Below are 19266 nucleotides of genomic sequence, written 5' to 3'. Positions count from 1 at the left end.
AATCTTTGGCATGATGTAGGTTTTGTTCTTTAATTGAATTGGATTAGAAAAGATATTGAGGAAATTCTATGGAAAGAAATTCTTAGAATTTACGTAAGGATCAGTATCATTTAAGCTATTGTACAATGGGTAATATCCAGCCATATTAAGTATTGTATTTGAATAGTTAAAGGCAGAAACAGAAGTTTAGGCTTATATGTTATGTACATTGGTTTAAATGTTTCCATACTTAGAGAATTTTTGTGCATTCTAATGATCTAGTTTCCACGTTTAAAAGCACTCGAATCCCCATGGGCCAGCTCAGAGCTCGGTGTGGTGGGGCTGGGTGAGCGTCGAGGGAATGGCACCATGGGGTCTTTCAGATACTAGGAAGTTGCGCCTTCCCATTGAAGATCGCTTGTTGTTTGGATCGTGATGGTCTTCTGTTCTATTTTGGGAAATGCAGTATTAATGATCATTGCTCATGAACTTGTTTTCCTTAGGACGCTGCTCTGTTGGCTGCTGTGCTGAGAGCTAACATGATCACCTCCTTGTTAGCTATGGACGCGTGGTGCTTCCTTGCTCGGTACTACGTCCTTTTTTGTTTTGGGGGATTGATTTATAGGAATAAATGATTTTATAGTTGTAAGTTTAGAGGAAAATGCTGTCTCAATAATTTTTTCATAGCTCCCTAAAATGGACTGATTTCGTTCACAGCACTAAATTAGGAATGGGGTTCCTTCTTTCTTTGATTTAAGTCAGTAGATTACGTTGCCCGGGTAGTTTTGTATATTGTGATATTCTCTGTCCATGGTAATAACTGCAGTTTAGAATATTTAGTGCTTTATGGAAGTTCCTCTCCTTGCTTTTCTGAGTGTGTAAAGACTCGTCTAAATATTGCCTTCTCTCTCCCACAGATATGGGACCGCCGAGCTCTGTGCACACCACGTCACCGTAGTTGCTCATCTAGTGAGTAGCCACAGGCCTGAGACAACCACTTTCCATGCACTTCCTTTGGAGATATGATGATTTTAAAGAAAGTGAATGTCAAATGTACATAATAACTACGTTGTTTCTTTGCTTTGCATTAATGCTGATGCTATTGAGAACGATGTACTAGAAACAGTGTAAACCTGGAGAAATTGCCTCAGATTTTCAAAATTTTATAGAGTTCCATTAATCTGGGAAAAGAAGCCTAATTGACGATAAATTTAAAATTGAATGCAAAGTAGAAAATAAGAAAAAAGTTAGTTGTAATGTTGATGACCAGTTCTCATTCTCTCTTTTCCCTCTCTGCCTCGCCCTCTCACCCCTTCTCTCTCTCTCTCTCTCTCTCTCTCTCTCTCTCTCTCTCTCTCCCTTCCCTTCCCCTTTTTCCCCCGCCCCCTTAATATGATTTAGACAAGCTGACTCTTGACTTTGTTGTATCTCCTTCAGTCAGGATGATTTGAGAAGGACTAATAAATGTGATAGTGATAGATGCCTTTTGGGAAAAGAAATAATGCTTTGGATTGGGTACAAAGAGAAAATTATTTAATAATGATTTTAATCTTTTCAATGTTGACCTTTTTTTACTTTTAAATTCTGAGATGTTCCATTTAAGATCTTCATGACTTATCTGTTGTTTTGTTTTTTTGTCCTTGGCCTTTGATAAAGATCTTATGTGAGTCCATGTTCTTTTGTTTCTTAGTAGTTACTGTGTCATGTATTTCTTGGATTATCTTTTAAGCATGCTGTAGGCTAAATCTGGTCTGACATCTGTATCTCCATGGCTGATGGTCTCGAGTGCTTATGCACTGACTAAATCCTTAACATCTTGCACAAAACAGATAAAGAGTGATTTTTTATGTTATGTGTATTATGTCTCCTTTAAATGTCCTAGTACATTATGATAGGAATTGATTTCCAGAAAACTGAGTCTGTAAAATCTTCTAATGACGCTTCCATCTAATAGAGTTCTATCCACCTCTGCACCATTACACTTAGATCTTAAATTCCATGAATTGTCTTTGAGTAAAAGGATTAACATATCAAGGTATCAAAATGGTAATTAGAGATAGAGTCCAAAGTATTGGCAACATTATTTTCTCATTATAAAAGTAATCTAGGTTCATGGAAGAAAAACTTTTAAAGAATAGCTCTGAATTAAAAATTAAAATTACTTATAATCTTATCTCCCAGAAAGGGCTACGGTTACTATTATATTTTGGCATCCAAAAGCTTGTAGAAGCTATGGTTTTAAGTCAGTCAATCTCTGCTTTCTCTCCTGTCATTTCCCAGATAAAGTCTTGTCCTGGAGAATGTTACCAGCTCACCAACCTGTCCGTGCTGTTGAGGCGTCTCTTCTTCTTTATGGCTCCACCCCAACAGGTAAGAGTGCCCTTGTCACTGTCTTGGAGAGCCTGCGGGGAGTTGGGTTCAGACTCTTGAAGGCCCCCATCCCATTGATCCTACATTTAAATGTTGACATGGTCTGAGCTGACATTTTTCATGTGTTGATTGCTTAGCTTATTGCATTTTGATGGGTTTAGATTTTGATGTTAAAGACCAGAGCTACACACTAGTTAAAGTGGTAAAAGCCCATTTTATTCCCGAACTGTTGTGACGGGAAAAGTGACCTGTGTGTAGCTGGCTCAGTTCTGAACACAGCATGGACGGGTGAGGGTTTACACTCAAGGAGACAGACGCCAGTGGATGAATTTCACTGGGAGGAAGCAGCAGAGCTAAGGGGGCGACGTTTGCTCAGCTGACCTGACAGATTCTCTGAACACAGACCAGGAGATGAGACGCCAAGGGTGAGGGATTCCTTCTGCACTGACTGGGCAGGACTCACTGGCGATGCGGGCCCAGCCAGGACGGCTCAGGGCCAAGGTCGGAGGCCGCTGGGAAGAGGGCCTAGAAGGACCTGCCTGAGGTTGGATCAAGGAGAGGCTTTGTCAGGGTCTTTGCTGCAAGTCACAGATGGACATTTTAACGGTCTTCCGAAACGTCTTTCCATCGTTTCTCATGCGTTTAAGATGCTTGAGATTGTTCCATACCCCAGCCCTTTTAAAGAAATTTGAAGAGCTAGAATATTATTTATGCCCTTACTGATGTCTTTTATTTTTTTTATAGTAAATAAGGTTAATATTTAGGGGAAACGTGAATGTATGATGAGCCTCAGTTATAAACTAGGAATAAAACTATCCTTTCCCAAATTGTTGGGAAAATTTAACTTCAAATACAACTCAGAACAAAGTAGCTCTAAGTGAGGTCTAGAAGCTTTGTTATAAATAAAGGAAACTCCGTGTTTATGCATCTTCCATACTTCTCAGTTTTCTAAATTTCCCCCCCCAGTTGAGGCGATCCGGCGTGTAAGTTACGGATATGAGGGGTTACGTTTGGTGTTTTCCTGCAGTTATCAAACACTGATTTCCTGCCGTGGCCCACTTACTGTTCTCAAGTTTAAAATGAAGGGGTCCACCTGAATTTGAATCCCTCCGTGAGGGTCCCTGGGGAAGTCAGTCAGGCCCGAGATTGATGCTAGCTCGGCTGCCTGCTTCTCGGCACCATTGCCTGTGGTAGAGGAAGGAGGTGGGGAGTGGGTGTGTTCTGAGACTGTTCTGTGGCCTCGGCTTTGTACGAGGCGTTTGAATTTTTTTGTGCTTACATCCCTTGTGGGAGGGATGATCTTATTTCCATGTTACAGATGAAGAAAGAGGAACTCGGAAATTAAAGAGTTTCCCCAAACTCGCAGTAGCAAGCGGCGGAGCTGGGGGTCAGAGCGGGTCTGGTTTGCTCCAGTGTATTTGTGGTTTTCTGTTTGGGGAAGGGAACCGCTTCATCATTGGACTTCGTTGTAGAGAAAGATCACGATTGAACCAATGCTCATCAGTGGGCACCGAGCTCTTGGCTTTGCTGGTGCAGTTTGGTTTCATGACTAACGCTGCTGTTGTGACAGACACGGAGCTTGTCACGGGACCCATTTCGTTGTCGGCGGCTGCCCCACAGCACAGCCACGTGGTGTCTCCCTGGTTTGGACAGCTCAGTGTTTTCTGCAAACGAAAGAAGATTCAAATATAAATACAGGAAATACAACATAGGAAAATTTCTCAGCCCAATTTAACACAGTGGGTTTTCTTTTCGTTTTGATGTAGGAAAATTTTTCATTTAACAAGTTGATTTTGGATATTGTGAAGTAAATTATTCTACGTCTTAAAAAATTACATTACTATACTTCCTCACTCATTGGATTATACTTAATTTAGCAATTAAGTGCACCATTGTTTTTGCTGTTTTTCCAGCAGATGCAAACGTTTTCACTCTCTTTTTAGAACTTTTGTTTTCCATTTTTATCTGGTATATTGACGCTGCGTTTTAACGAAACAGAACTGTTGTCCTGAAAACCTGGCAAGCAGGCACTTGGAATTGTGAGTCCAGCGGTGGAATGGGTCTGCCAGGCGCGCGGTTCTAGACTGGTGCCTCCCGTTCAGAGACGAGGTCCCTGGCCTGTGTCTGAACGCGTCTCTGTTGTGTTCCATGTAAACTGTGGTTTTCATTTGGAAACAAATGCAACAACAAATAATGCGTGTTCCTTTACGTTACCTCGGTCTTATTCCTTGTGATAGTACTATTATTCAGTTAAAACCTTTTAAGAAATACTCAGTATGGAAGCTAATACCTAGCTTTTGTGCATCCACCCAACAGACTGTCTTATGTTGCTCTTGTTTCTTGAACAATTTATTCAGATGGAGTTTATCCAGAAATTTCCCCCCAAAGAAGCAGCAAATCTGCCTCTGTGGCAGTACGTTTCCTTCCAGGCGTTACCTGCTGGGCTGAGGAGAGAAACCGCCCAGGAGGTCTGCAGAGTGGGTGCAGCCCAGTGCAGGAGGTGGCTAAGCAGTGGCCACACGGGGGCGGAACTGGAATCTCTGGTAAGGAGCACGTTTGACAGGTGATGATGCTTCGGTAGCTGGACTGAACACCGTTTTAGGAACTGGGGATGGTTGTGATAAGGTGGACACAGCCTCTGTCCTCAGGTTAGAACCGCACAAGATCGTCAGATTTCTCCGTTGTAAAAGGGTCTGAAAGAAACTTCCTCTGATCTCCGTTGATGTGAATTACATTGGTGCGGGGTGTCTGAAGCAAGGAAACACATCATGAAATACTTCATTTGCAGTATTTTTGCTGACGCATGTCTGTGTTAGGCCGACATGATTCTTCTGTTTGACAAAAATACAACCCCCTTTTTATGCAAACCCACTCTGAGCCTTTATGTACCTTACCATTTAGACTGTTCCCTCTTAAAATAATGGAATGAAAAGAAATTCATCTGTAAGAAAAAAATACATGATTTTGAAAAATTGACTATCTTCAATACATGTAGTTGAATTTTCCAGTTTAGTGTTCATTTGCTCATTAATTTATTCACTCATTCAAACATATTTTGAGTGCTCTTATGTGCCCAGCTCTGCTCTAGGCATTGGAGATATATCATGGAAAAAACAAACAAAAATTCCTCCTCTCATGGACTTATGTTCTAGCTTAGCTTGACGGTAAAATAATTAATAAATATGTATATTCTTCTGTGATAAGTGGAGAAAAAATATCAAGGATGGGGATGGCACTCAGAGTCGGGGGCCTATCTGCAGTTTTAAATTACAAGCTCAAGGTTTTCTTGGGCTTGTATTTCCACACTGAGTGTGAATGTTCTGATACTGTTAGGTCGTAGCACTTAACCCTAATTATCAAGATAATTTAAAACATTTACATATAGCCAAAGGAAATAGAAGAATTTATATGCCTTTATTTTGGGTAAACTTTTAAATGCCTAGTTAGGAGTAGGTTAAGTTCAAATTTTGCATTTATTGTGCTCTAATTTCTGTAGTAAAGATAGAAAAACCTTCATGTTAGGTAAAATAAAAGCTCCTGTTTTCTAAAATTGAATAAATATTTGCTCTATGACCAAAATGTAGTTCGGCAGATCATATAGCATGTTTATTAGTAAGAGGAGACAGGTAAATCTTAAACAGAAGGCTGTATAGTGATTCCATAAAATAAAGTGGCGTTGAACACAGTGGATCAGAGGCCTTGTTACTGTCCTTCCTCCTTCAGGGACCTTCCCTCCACTCTCTCCACACCCCCGCCATGCCCCCTCCTGGGCAGAAGGAGAGATTTGATGTGTAGAAAAGAGTGAATCTGGAAAAGGCCCTTTTATAATAGTTTCAAGTTCTAGACAACGTACTTCTTAAGTACCTTATTTCCTCATCGAATGCACTGTTGCTGAACAATTTTAAAGATTAATTATAAAATAACAGAAACAATAAAAATGTAATAACAAAAATGTAATAACTTAAAAAGATGGCTAGGTGCACAATAGGAAAAAACAGAATTTTTAGTTGATGAATATAAATTAGCTTGACAATACTGACCATTTGTATCAAACCTACTTATAAAAATACAATGGTATTTTCATTGTTATTAAATTTTCCTATTAAAAGGAAAAAAGGTTTGTTTAGACAAAGTTGTTGTCCTTTCAGTCTTAGTTGTGGAGGGCAGCAGCATAGTTCCAGGTCCAGTTGCCGTTTTTCTAGTTGCAGGGGGCGCTGCCCACCATCCCTTGCAGGACTCGAGGAATTGAACTGACAACCTTGTGGTTGGGTTAGGGTTAGGGTTAGGGTTAGGGTTAGGTTGAGAGCCCACTGGCCCATGTGGGAATCGAACCGGCAGCCTTTAGAGTTAGGAGCATGGAGCTCTAACCGCCTGAGCCACCGGGCCGGCCCCAAGGAAAATTAGTTTTAATAAAATATACTCATTAAAGAAAGAGGTGAAAAGATGGCTTTGGGTCTTGGAATATAATTCTTCACGGTTTCTCTGTAGTTATGGGTCGTTCTTGACCTCACATAAGGCTTCCAGCTCCTGAAGGCCGGTTTCCAAGCTCTGGCCCTTCTTTGTCTCCCCTTAGAACACGGTGCTGTCTGCTCTGCTTGCTGTGTGTCATTCTGCTAGAGACGCTCTGGATATTGGACAAGAAGCTGCAGTCGTGGAAGTCGGGAGTCAGCTTTGGGCTTTTCTGAACACTAACCTGGTAAGGAAAGCACTGGTCATTTCCCCCAAGAGCAAATCAGTACTGAAAGAAGAAGGTAGTACCGACCTCCCTGTGGGTGACGTTGTCTACGTCTCAGGTGCTGGGTAGGGCTTATGATTAGAACTTAAAAGCCGTGTTTGTTTTCTTCCTGCCAGTTCTTTTTCAGTGTGTTAGAATTATATTAGTAAAACTAGAACCTCATAAAGAGTGCCAGTCCAGCTAACTGTTTTCATGGCCATTTGGGCTTTTTGTTTGTTTTTAAGTCTCTTCCCCTGTTATCTGTCTTTTCTGCCGGGTTAGTGTAGCCTGCTTTTGTCATTCTGGGGTCTTTTATGCCTTTGGGCTTAAAGGTGGAAGGGGCAAGTGAATGACCGCGGCAAGTTTGTATTTCTCTTTCCAGCAAAGACAAAAAGCCAAGTGATGATCGGGCTACAATTAGAATGGTATGTGTCCCACAGGTTAATGTAGTTTGAAAATACATAATTTAAAAATCTAAATATGACATTTGTTTTCTTTGACTAAGTGGAAATAAAAATGTGACCTCTGGTTGGCCCAGCCAGTGGGAGCTGAAGGCAACAATCACGCTGTGGGAAATAGTAGAAATGGTTTTGCGGGTGTTTTACCCCTGAAGTTCATGTGTGGTCAGATTCCCTCCCACAGTATTTCAGCTTCAACAAGTGCTTTCCCTGATCCGCACACGTGGTTCAATAAAGATTCATTGAGGAGCTCTCTTTGCTGGTGACATAGCTTATCATATTATGAGAAACAATTACGGAGAGAAGAAACGGAGTTGAAAAAGGCTCAGGAATGTACAAGCTTTTCAGTAATTAGACCTCCATCCGGGTTAAATGGGATTTGAATCATGGCTCTGCTTTTTCCTAGCCATGTGATCTAACCTCTCTGCCCCTTTTCATTAGTAAAGTGAGGGTAATCATATGTAACTCACAGATTTATTAGGTGTAAGTGAGGTGATAAATGTAAAGCACCTAGTACATAGTAAGTGCTCGTGAAAAGGCTGCTATTCACATGTAATTGAAAATTTTCACCAACCTTATTTTGTTTCTTATTTAAGGTAACAAGTCAAACTTGTGTTCAGCAGACACTCAGCCTTCTATTTTCACTGTTGGGATGTTTTATTCAAACCCTAGATCCTGAGGTGATAAGTCAGGTAAGAAGAGTGAGCAAACTGGGGCTTCGTTGGTTGAGGAAGTTGTTAATCTGGCATAATTTAAAGTAACTTTCTATAAACAGGCCTTTTAAACGATTTGTTCAGTTGGCTTGTTGCCCCTTTCTTGTTAAACTGCAGTAAAATGTCACAGATTTACTTGTCCAGGGATGTTTCTTTTCTTTCTTGCTTCTCGTAGAGTTGTTGGTACACTGGGCTGTTAATTCAGCCTTTATCTGTCCTCCCGTCTACCTGGTACTGAAGAGTCCAAACTTCCTTGGTTGCTGTTAGCTGCCCCAGAATCCCCGAACTTAGGAGTCAGTTCGAGTGTGACCCTGCATTCATAGCATTTTCCAGGCATTCCAGCAGCCCTGGGAGTGTGGAGTGTACCCCCACAGACTTAAATCCTTATGGTTTCTTTGAAGAAATAAAATGATCTTGAAGGCAGAGCATACTGACTCTTCCCTCTGGCCTCAGCTTGCACGGCTGGGACAGACAGAACTGGCTCCTTGAGGTGCTGTGGTGCTGCCTTCATTATGCCGCAGCTTTGGAGGTTCTAAGCTGGAGGAGGGAGAAAAGGGAAAAGGCCATCATCTTACTGGAAGTGGTTCAGAACGAGCCCATACTGGACAGAATGAGCCCCAAATCAAGGGTTGGCTTGTGTTTAAGGTCACTAAGAAACAAAACTGATTAGGAAGTAAAACTAACCCTTGCTATTTAGGAGGGAGATGGAAGAAATAACACCCTGTTACAGTGTGCGGTGCAGAGTGGGGCTAGTAGTGCTTCGTTTTTAACAGCTCTGAGTTAGCACTGTGTACATGAAAGTCTTACGGACTTGCTAATAAGGTATATTTTTAGTTGCTGTATGTGTGATGTGGATTACTGAATTATAGAGAATGATATTACAGTAAAATAATTGACTCAAATTATATTGAATGCAATAATTTGAATTTGTTGATTCTGAAGGTCCTGATATTCTTTTCTGAAAAATTAAATACCAGTAATTTTGACTTAATTGTGCCCACCTTTAAAAAACCCAAATAACTATAAAGTTCTGATATTTGAACGTAAGTCAGTTGTTCATTTAGGCAGCGCTTCCTTTATAGAAAGCAAGCTATGGCCTCCTTCCCGGATTCTGCCTCCGGAGCTAAGGGCGATCTTTACATTTTTAAAGGTTTGAAAAATAAAATAAAAAAGATAAAGAACACGCAGCGGGGAGCACGTTCCTGCAGAGCCTCACGTAATTACCGTCTGGCCCCGCGTAGCGAGTTGGCCAATCCCTGCTAATGACAGACGCTGGCTCTCTCACTAGGATGTGAAATACAGAAGAATCGGTAAGGATGTGAGTGCAGCACTGGATATGGTTTTTCAGGAACACTTTAGAATGTTTTCACAGTGGTTGGAAGGCCGCTGTAATAACTGACTCTGTCTTCGGATTCTCCTCCTGTGACCCTCAGGCTTCGTGGAGTGTTGGGTTGTTCTAGGGTTGGCGGTTTCCCCTCCCACGTGCCCATCAAAATCTTAGGTCGTCGTTACGTCTCTGCAAAGTCGGTGTTTTTGTGTATGACGCTGGTTTGGGCTTTGCCTCTCCAGGTGGTAACTTTGCAGGCCTCACTCCTTAAGTTCGAGCCTCCTGACCACGTTCGCTTGGCAGTGCTGGATTTTGTGTCTTCTCTAGGAAAACTTGTTATATCCCCGGATATCCAGGTAATGCTCCTAATTGTTGTTCCTGTTAACAAAACTGTTAGAATTACTGAGGGATTTTTAGGCTTTCAGTTTCTGGAATTCTGTGGATTGTTGACAGTGAAAGTTGAGGGGGGATATAGTTTGTGAAGAGAGCAGGGTGACTTTGTCAAAATAGAACTCATTTTAAGGTGTTTCCTTTTAGAAAAATGTATGTTGACATATAGAGAGTCGGCTGTAGTCTGAGATTCCCATTTCAGTTGCGCCCTAGCACACAAAGTTCTCCAGGAAGGGAAACATAGGTATGTCCTCCAGGGAACAGTGTATCCTGAGGAGACTGGGTCATTTCTTAAAGTGGTTCTCTTAGTTTTATGTCCATGAACAGGTGCCTGTTTGCTTTTACAGATGGTGTGTTGGAAGTGTAGCTAGGTGTGTAGTTAGGTGTGTAGTTGACAAGCGGTCTTTATTTACGGAAGCGCACTGAAAGGGCCTGGCCGTGTCTGCTGCGGTGGAACGGGGCTCGGCCTTCCACGACTCTGGTCCACATCCAGCAATTCCAAAGCTTCCTTCACCTCCATGGGGGAGAGCGTGAAGCCCAGTGATGAGAGCGTTTTACGTAACTGAGCAAAACCATAACGGACGCTATCTTAGCACATTGCCTGTGAAACCGGACGTTTAAGTCAGTGTCTAAAGGGCTGTCCTGTTTGCTCACAGGGAAACGATACCATTTGTTTGTCTCATGCCAGGTTGTTTCGTGACAACCTTGAGGACCCTAAGTGAGGGTGCTGACAGCTTCTTTTCATCTCTCTGGACAAAGTAGCCAAACATCCTTGCATTGAAGCTGTTTTCTTTTTAACATAGAATGTTTTCCAAAATGCTGCTGCTTTTAAGCCTTAATGGACCCAGAACCTAGAGAACAGGTATTTTTATTAGCAGAAATTACCTTATGTACTCCCGGGAAGAAGACATTTTTGGGATTCATTAGCAAACAAGAGGTATTTAAAACCATGAGATTGACGCGCACTCATTTAAGAAACAAGTGAGAGTCCTTGCTGCGTGTCAGGCGCCGTTTTAGTCACTGGGGATTCAAGAATGGACTGAACGCCTACGTGCTCACCGTCAGCCTGCTGGGAGGCAGCAGTCTAAGTGGTGGGCGTGCTGCAGAGAAGTGAAACGGGACGGAGGGGTACAGGGGGACGCCTTTAAATGGGAGCCCTCCGCAAGGTGACGTGTAGCCACACCTGAGACTGAGGGAGCGAGCCCTGCAGGTACGTGGGGGAGGCCTGAAATGGGAGCACGTCCCTGTTATCGGGGTAGCGGACAGGTAGTGGGGCTGGCAGGCCATTGCAAGGAGCACAGGAGTGACACGACTGATGTGCCTTAATACGGTTCACTGGGACGGAATTATGGAAACGCGACATCCTGACCTTAGGCACATTGAGTGTACTAAGGTTTTCCTCTCTTTAATAAGGGTTGGTTCTCTTTTTTAGGACAAAATTCTGCCCAACCTGTCGTCTGTTTTTGCCTCGCTGCTGGCTGACAGGAACTGGCTTCTGGAACAACACGCCTTGGAGGCATTTACTCAGTTTGCTGAGGTTAGACTGACCTATCACAGTGACTGCTAAAACATTTTAACATTTCCGATATTCCAGAACATTCAGTGAGCTGCTTCTGTTTTGTCAACGTAAACTTTTCTATAGGATATTACGCATCATCTATTTTTCAGGATCTAAAAATGAAGCAGAGAAAGGAAGTGACTTTCCTAAGGCCCTGGGGGTAGTGACAGCTGGTCTGCTAACTCAGGCAGCCCTGCAGACCCTCTTTTTGGGCTGGGTGGTAACACGTAACCTCCAACTCCTGGGCTCAGGCGAGTAAACACAGACCTTTTGTTTGGTTTTATGGAGAAGGTGACCCTGCCGTGGGCAGTTCCTGTTCGTCAGCCTTTGCTGTGCAGTCATGCCTTTGGGCACAGGGCCCAGTGACAGGATGACAGGCAGACAGACGTAGAGTTCCCAGTACTACACTTAGCAGAGTGCATAGCTCCTAAGGCACCTGGGAAGAACTATGAGCTGAGGTCTTCCGAGTAGCCTCTGGCACCAAGCATGTCTTTTAAAGTACAGTTTTGATTAAGGGAGCCCTTATAACTCATCTGTGTGTCTGTGCAAATTGTTGAAATATATTAAAATCGGTCTTATCAAATTTTTTAATAGGGAACGAATCATGAAGAGGTAGTCCCACAGTGTCTCAGTTCTGAAGAGACTAGGAACAAAGTCGTGTCCTTTCTGGAGAAGGTATTTGTTTTACAATAGACACTGTCACTTACTTTGTTCTTCATCATGTTCCTGTTTTTGGAATCCTGTAGTTGTAACCAGGTTGAGTATCTTCTTAGCTTCAATTTTTCAGTGCTCAGCACGGTGACACCCGTGCAGCTGGGACTATGTTAGAAGTCACAGAAGTGACACACTTGGGAGTCACCTGCCTGTTCGGATACTGTAGCAGTGGGAGAACAGTGGCAACACTAAGCATATACAGTTAGTACCGTGGGGAAGAAGAGGAGACAGAGTTTACTGTCATTCAGGCCTGGCTCTTCTGCAGTGACGGAGACCAAGGCCTACTTTTCCTAACCGTGACATTTTTAAAGCTGTTTTTACAGTTAGAGCCAACGGCTCCCACATTTGTGCCTACTTTGAAACTTACACGGGAACAGTGTTAGGACGTAAATTAAGGGTTAAGTGACAACACTAATAGAACAGTTAAACCAGAATTTAGAACACCATCAGGAAGTGAATTCCAGCAGCCAGAATCTGTCTGGGTCACAGGCTAAGCCAGCACAGTCTAAGGCTCTGCCCCGAGACTCACACCGTTTCTTCGCTCTCCTGGGAGTGGCCACATGTGATGTTTGCTTGGGTTTTTCATTTCTGTCTGGCAGACGGGGTTTGTAGATGAGACTGCAACTGCCAGAGTGGAACGTGTGAAACAGGAAAAGGGCATTTTCTGGGAATCCTTGGCTAAAGTGACGTTAGAAGAAGCAAAGTGGTCATGTTTACAGGTATGGACTGCCTTTCAATATGGTTTGGGGTTTCCTAAGCAAGATTCTGCCCTTAATGGTAAAATTCAGAACAAACTAGTACGGTTCTTGGCCTCATGTTGAATATCAAAATAATCTAATAGAGTAGATGTGTAAAGTTCTCCTATTCTATGGCAGCTGCTCTTTTCTTTCTGAAAGGTTATGAACACATAAAACAGGTGGGACTACCAAAACCTGTAGTTTTAAACATCGTACTAAACATACCGTTAGGACACCTTTCCATTATCTGTAGTAACCTTGGGGAAAGGGGTGTGTGTGTGTGTGTGTGTGTGTGTGTGTGTGTGTGTGTGTGTGCCACTGGCACTACAAATGCAGTTGTTTTTGACACAGAAGTCAGTTAGCTTACCTCCAAAAATATTTAGTTTGATCCCTTGCCTCATTCATCAAACCAGCCTAATAATTTTGGGCAGTGTCTGGAAATCACATCTACCTATGTCAAGGGCAGAAATCAGACAGCACCGAACGATACTCAAAATGCTGTCTGACCTCTGACAGTGTATCAGGAATTGTAACCCATAAGACGAACAGTTTTCTGGTAAGTGGCACAACTCATAAAAAGAAAACAAGTTTAAAGTATGTGTTAATAACTTGTTTTCAAGACATGTCACTTTTATGCCTGAAATGTATCAAGTTCAGTGTTCTATCGGTGGAGTAAATAAGCCCACAAGAATTGATTATGGCCCCTTGGGAAGACAGTGAGTACACGAGGGATATGTTGGCCCTCACCCCTCTCACTGCTGTGATACTAGAAAGCAGGGATTTGCTGACCTGGCTCCAGAAGCATCTGCGAGAGCACAGCTCTCAGCAGTTACAAACGGAGCACAAGTCATACTTGGGCTTCTTCGTAAGGACGTATTTACAGGATATGTCTAAAGAGTACACACTGCAAGTTACTGCAGGGACAGCACTGCTTCTGACCTTGGCCACTACTGGTGTTTGCTCACTGAATCACTGACAAGCCAAAAATGCCTTCACATATTTTTCCAGGTGATTGTAGGGGCGGAGGGTGCCCTCTTGCCTTAGGAACCAATGACTAGAATAAAATTTGCACATACTTTTTTATAGTTTTAGCATTTGTTGTGGTAAGCTGTGCTCTAGTGCAAAAGGAACGTTCTCTGTCATTTTGGGAATCTGTGTCATGGCATTACTCAGCCACGCTCTTCTCGCCTGGCAGCCGCAAGCAAAGAGAGCCCGTGTGGAGTGCCCTGTGGAGGAGGAGTACAGGGCAGCAGTGCAGGCAGCCACACGGGCCCTGGAGACGGTCGGCTCCCTGCTGCAGCGGGCTCCTGCCCCCGACTGGCTTCCCGTGCACGTGGAGCTGCTACAAGAAAGGGTCGATATGCTGAAGCGTCGTGTGCTCTAGGATGGAACGTGAATGGCCCACATTGGCGCTAGGCAGAACTGGGTATGATGTTTGTCATGCTCCACTTTATTTTGTAAATGAAAACGTTCATCTAATTATGTCTCCACATTTTCTAACACATAAACAGCTTTACTGTAAAGTTGAAACTAGTGAAAAATAGTCTTTATTGGGGGTTTAGAGAACAGGATCATGGGGATATTTCTCATTAAGAACTTTGGTACAACGTCATACATGGGGAACAGTCAGTAACTGCCTGGGTCCTCCAGGGCCATTCACTCAGTACAACTGTAAACAAATAAATAAGCTGCCTAAGGAAACCTTAGTATTTAAAATCACTTATGTACTTTATAGCTAAAATGTTTTCAGTAAGTTGTATTTATTTCATAACAGACCTTACTCTTCTCACTGTTAAAGAAATGGCACAAAATTAAGCTAATCAGCTTGAATTTTTTTGTATTTATTTTACTTCCAGAATTCTCCTGGAAAAAGCAGTAAACTCAGGCTTTCCACAGCCACTTGCTCCCGCCAGAGGCTGGCCCTGGTCAAAGGCACGCGGGCGCTTCCCCCGACAGCCCCACTGCGAGCCTCCTTGGCGCCCGGGCTGAGCCCGCGCCAGGCCGCACGCTTCGTTGGCTGATTGGGAAAGAGCTCCTGGTACGAGAAAACGGGTGCTGTGGGTTTTCTCGTCCGCAGAGCCTGCCTTTGAGGTATTCGTTTGGTTTTCCTAACGTGTGCCTCACAGCCGCTGTCACCAGCTGTTATCTTCCCAGTTCAGCTCCCCGTCGTCTCCCCAGCCTTCAGACGCGGCCTGCAACAAGAGAAAGCGAACAAAGGCCATACTGTGTGGTGTCAGCATCCACTTCCTGGTGCTAAGTGAGAACCACCAGGCCGGGAAGCTGAGCAGGAAAGGCGCCTTCGGTTCCAGGGTTACAAAACCATAGCAGTGGGAAGGAACTTGCCAGGGACCGTCCGATAACAGCAATCTGACGACATCTCTCTCCTGCTTTAACCCCTTTTCCAAGTAAAAGGGGGATTCCTGTAACAAGTGGCCCACTGGACCCTTAGCCCAAATACTGCTGCCTTTTTCTGGGGAAGGACGGGTAATAATAGAAATGGATTTTACTGGCTTTATGCTGGTCTTGATTGTTTTAACCAACTGCGTACGTTAGTCTTTCCCCTTGGTGGGACAAAGCACAGTGTCTGTTAGAAAAGGGACAGTGCAACTGGTGCCCTCGGGGGAACGCCGTACGCCAGCTGCACAATCTAGCAGGTCTTACCTCAGTGATTTCTGCTGCAGCAAATTTTGAGGAAAACGGCATCGCTGCTGAGACACCATCCTTGCTGGGGACCATTGTTTCTGTCCTCAGTTCAGGTAAAACCAGAAGAGCAGCTGAAGGCGTAATTTCGGGGACCATATCAGCAAACCAGTCCAACTCAGGGTCCGGTACCGGCTTCCTTTTGACCCGAATGGTGAACTCCTCTCCCAAACCAAGTTCTGTTGGAATCTTAAGGCGCCTTTCTTGTGACACTTTTGGTGTCTGGGTTTGGTCTAGGTCACCCACACTCGGTGCAGGACTGGTCTGGGGTCGGCTTGATTCCAGAGGCCTGAGCTTCTCTGTGAGTAGATGTGAAGTGGGGGTGGCCTTGTCCTCCCCTGAGGTGACAGGTGTTGAAGCAGTGATCCCAGCTCCTGGGTGCGTTTCAGAGTCACCCCAAACCTCCGCCACACTCAAGTCAGTGAGTGGGGGCCCGGCAGCTTCGTGGGGTTCTGGAGGCCAGATCTGCGTGGGGACAGTTCTGTTTTCAGGCTCCTCAGTCTCGCTCCAGTCCGGCCACTCCTCAGACGTTTTAGAGCTTGAGGGCACGTTTTCCCCGGGTCCTGAGGTACTGCTCACGTCTGAAATTCCATTCATGGGAAACTTCACAAGCTGAGCAAACTGGTCACCTGTGGAGACATGTACAAGAATTACTTTCCTAAACGTGGGGTAAAAGCCAGAATATATTTAGGGAAACAAATGCATAGATCTAAGTTCTCAGAAACCCCCTGCACACTGAACTACAAAAGCAACAATCGAGCATCCTTTATTGAATATTCAAAATATAAATGTCTATAAACAAAGCCAGACAGTGCGACCCTGCGATAGTAATTACGTGCACCCGAGTGTCATGTGCTCAAGTAAGTTGTCCTAACTCAACACATCTTCCAGAACTACTATTCTTTGAGTGATATACTTTGGAAAATGCTGCCCTAAGGCATCTAAAGTCCCAAAGTAAATTATCTGCTGCAAAAAAGAAGTCAAGTAATGTCAACTTGCTCTCTCCCCAGTTATGAAGAAAACATGCTACATCGTTATAAATAATAACTCTCAATGTTCCCAAGGTGCCCTGATACTTTAGCATCTAAACTTAGCATCAGGACAACATTCACCTAAGCAACGGAAAGGTTACATACACCGCATAGTTCCACCTGTCTGCAAAGAGTGGTGGCAATCTCACTGTGTTCCTCCTGGTGGTGGGCACGGGGCCAGACAAGCAGCGTTTAGGGGCCATGCTAGAGCCAGGGCTCTGCCCGACGGGCGAGCTCTGCCTGTGTTGGCTGCAGACGACGTGTGGGGGGCTCTGCGAGAAAGAAAACACCCCACAGTGACAAGGAGAGCAAGCTGCTCGTGGTCCCGCACGTTGGGCGGGAGGTGGTCTAGTTATTACACCTAGTGATGGACTGGACTCCCTGTCCTAGAGGCATCAGGACAGGCTGTGTCCACACGGGGCCGATGGGGAAGGAGCCCAGCAGCAGGTGAGGAGCCGGGCTGGACAGACAGAACCTTCTGGACTAACCTTAGGATTCCGGGCCAGGGAAAAGGGCCTGCCCGTACAGACATTCTGGTGGCGACTGCAAAGCAGAACGCTCAGATACACGGGCAACAAGAATTCCAGCAGAATTCTGGCTGAATACCTACCTCCTCTGCCTTAAAACAGGGAGGGGAAGGGTCTGGGGCAAGTAGTCACAATCGGGCCACATCCAACCCTCCATCCTCTTCCTTAATTGTGCCACTGTCCTCCCTGCTCAAATCCTGCTAATTTCTCTTCACCTGATGAGTCCCCTTCTCGAAACTCTGTTCCCCAGCTCTCACGGCTTCAACTACATCCCTTCGTCCCCCGAACTTGCTCTGGTATGACAACATACAAAGTTCTTATTTGGTGTTTGCTAATCAACAACGAGGGCACAGACCTCACCCACTTGGTAGGCACATTTCATGGCTGAAAGGAGGCAGTAGCTTCCTACACCACCTCGTCACGCTCCTTGGAGCCGCGCTGACGCGGGTCTCACCAGCCCCAGTGAAGAGGAACTCTCTTCAGAACTTCCGGAAGCCAGTGTTGCTTTAAATTCTTTTGGCATCAAAATCAGAGAAGTCTATCTGACAGTTCTTTTCCCACTGTTTCCATGCTCTCTACCCACTGTCAGAACTAATTAGAGATGCAGCTTCCTAACGTCCTGTCCTATTCAGGGTTATACAAAGAGTAAACAAGCAATGACATTAGATACAAAACATCCTTTTACAGCCGATAAAGACCAGTAATCATTGCTATCTCCCAGGTAACATCCAATGGGAATGTACCTGAAATAGGAAGCTCCTAAAACAACAGCTTTTCACCTAATAGGCCAACAGAATCAAAAGGACTTAAACAGCCAGTGGTAATCCTGCCACGTACAGCCTTTTCGAAAACTGACAATGTCTATTACAATTTACAATACATTCTTTGACCCAGTAAGTCTACATGTGTGCATTTATCCTATAGCAATAAAACCCAAAATACGTAACGATATGTGTGCAAGGTTATCTATCTAGCAGTGTTTGTAGTGGTTAAACACCCAGAAATGGGTGGAATATCCCCCCACAGGGAAATGGCTGAATGGATTCCAGTCAGTGAAACCTAAGGCTGCGTCCAAAGGTGAGATTTCCATGTTAACGTGGAGACGTCCCTGAGAAGCTGCTGCGTGGGGAAAGAAAGCTGCACAGTTGTGCACAACCTCTTTCTCATAATTTTTTAACAACTCTGTGTGTATAAACATACATCCCTCTGTGGGCTTAAAGGAAGGGATTCCCACCTATCTATTACCACCGGCTCCCTGCGCCCCAGGAGCTGGGAGAGCGGAGTTACCAAGTTTTCCCTTATACACGTAGTTGTGTCATTTGATTGAATACAACCCCCCCGCATTCCTTGTATAATGTTAACAAGCTAATAAATTAAAACAACAACAGCACTTACAGTCAAGAGTCAGTCCCTTTCAATCGTCCTTACCTTCTGGGGAAAGGTCACTAGTTTTAGCAAAACTGGGGGCAGTGCGTTTGAAGATCTTGGTTCTTTGTCCTCCCACCACCACCTCTGGGCCAAGTAGAGACACCAGTACGGCCAGGCTGTGAAGAGTGATTGCCACGATGGAGCTGCTGGTGTCACGCAGGCCCAGTAACACCTAGGAGCGGACAGGGGGTCAGTGGGGCCGGCCTGCCTGCCTGTCTCCCTGGGAGCAGACTGCTCCCTCAGACGAACGCCATTTCTCAGGCACGGGTTCCAGGGCAGTAGCTCTTCACCTCTGGGCCAGGACCAATGTTTCCCCCTCCCAATCCATCCCACTCTGATGCTTTAAACACAGTAACGTGACTCCCGGTCAGGTGGAGGAGGAAGCCAACACTGCTCGCCTCCTCCCAGGACCACATTAATTACAACTAACTCACAGACCCCCGTGAAGGCCAGCTAAACAGAAGTCCTCTAACTAAAGACACAAGCGAGTCGCGTGGGGGCTGGGAGGAGGGGCGGAGACGCAGAACTACGTCCCACACCCACGGTGCGGCAGTTCAGAATCGGGAGGGACATCTCAGCTGCAGAGTTTCCCTCTGAGGAGCGAGGGGTCCCAGCCCCAC

General features: G+C 44.6%; 2 protein-coding genes across 6 annotated transcripts in view; one reads left to right on the top strand and one right to left on the bottom strand.

Annotated features, from left to right (window-relative positions):
• Nucleotides 1-15471, top strand: part of FIRRM (FIGNL1 interacting regulator of recombination and mitosis) — a 36547-nt gene extending 21076 nt beyond the window's left edge. Inside the window, exons 14-25 of one of the 3 annotated variants that reach the window (XM_081025639.1) lie at nt 483-565; nt 897-948; nt 2260-2349; nt 4707-4892; nt 6923-7045; nt 8118-8213; nt 9804-9917; nt 11384-11488; nt 12104-12184; nt 12823-12942; nt 14156-14386; nt 14817-15471. In XM_081025639.1, the coding sequence (XP_080881765.1) occupies nt 483-565; nt 897-948; nt 2260-2349; nt 4707-4892; nt 6923-7045; nt 8118-8213; nt 9804-9917; nt 11384-11488; nt 12104-12184; nt 12823-12942; nt 14156-14344 (1239 nt within the window). In that variant the 3' untranslated portion in view covers nt 14345-14386; nt 14817-15471. Of the gene's footprint in view, nt 1-482; nt 566-896; nt 949-2259; nt 2350-4706; nt 4893-6922; nt 7046-8117; nt 8214-9803; nt 9918-11383; nt 11489-12103; nt 12185-12822; nt 12943-14155; nt 14655-14816 lie in introns of those variants that run through there. The other 2 variants (XM_081025638.1, XM_081025640.1) reach the window with 2 other exon arrangements.
• The window catches only part of SCYL3 (SCY1 like pseudokinase 3), a 24382-nt gene continuing 19513 nt past the window's right edge, over nt 14398-19266 (bottom strand). For all 3 annotated transcript variants that reach the window (XM_081025642.1, XM_081025641.1, XM_081025643.1), the window contains exons 11-13: nt 18647-18818; nt 15622-16289; nt 14398-15152 (exon numbers count right to left, since the gene is read on the bottom strand). In XM_081025642.1, coding sequence (XP_080881768.1) covers nt 15093-15152; nt 15622-16289; nt 18647-18818 — 900 coding nt within the window. In that variant the 3' untranslated portion in view covers nt 14398-15092. The remainder of the gene's footprint in view (nt 15153-15621; nt 16290-18646; nt 18819-19266) is intronic.

Source organism: Rhinolophus hipposideros (assembly GCF_964194185.1).
Source record: "Rhinolophus hipposideros genome assembly, chromosome: 19".
In the NCBI taxonomy this organism is placed as follows: Eukaryota; Metazoa; Chordata; class Mammalia; order Chiroptera; family Rhinolophidae; genus Rhinolophus; species Rhinolophus hipposideros.
The sequence above is the reverse complement of the archived record's forward strand: the minus strand, read 5'-3'. Positions and strand labels throughout refer to the sequence as shown.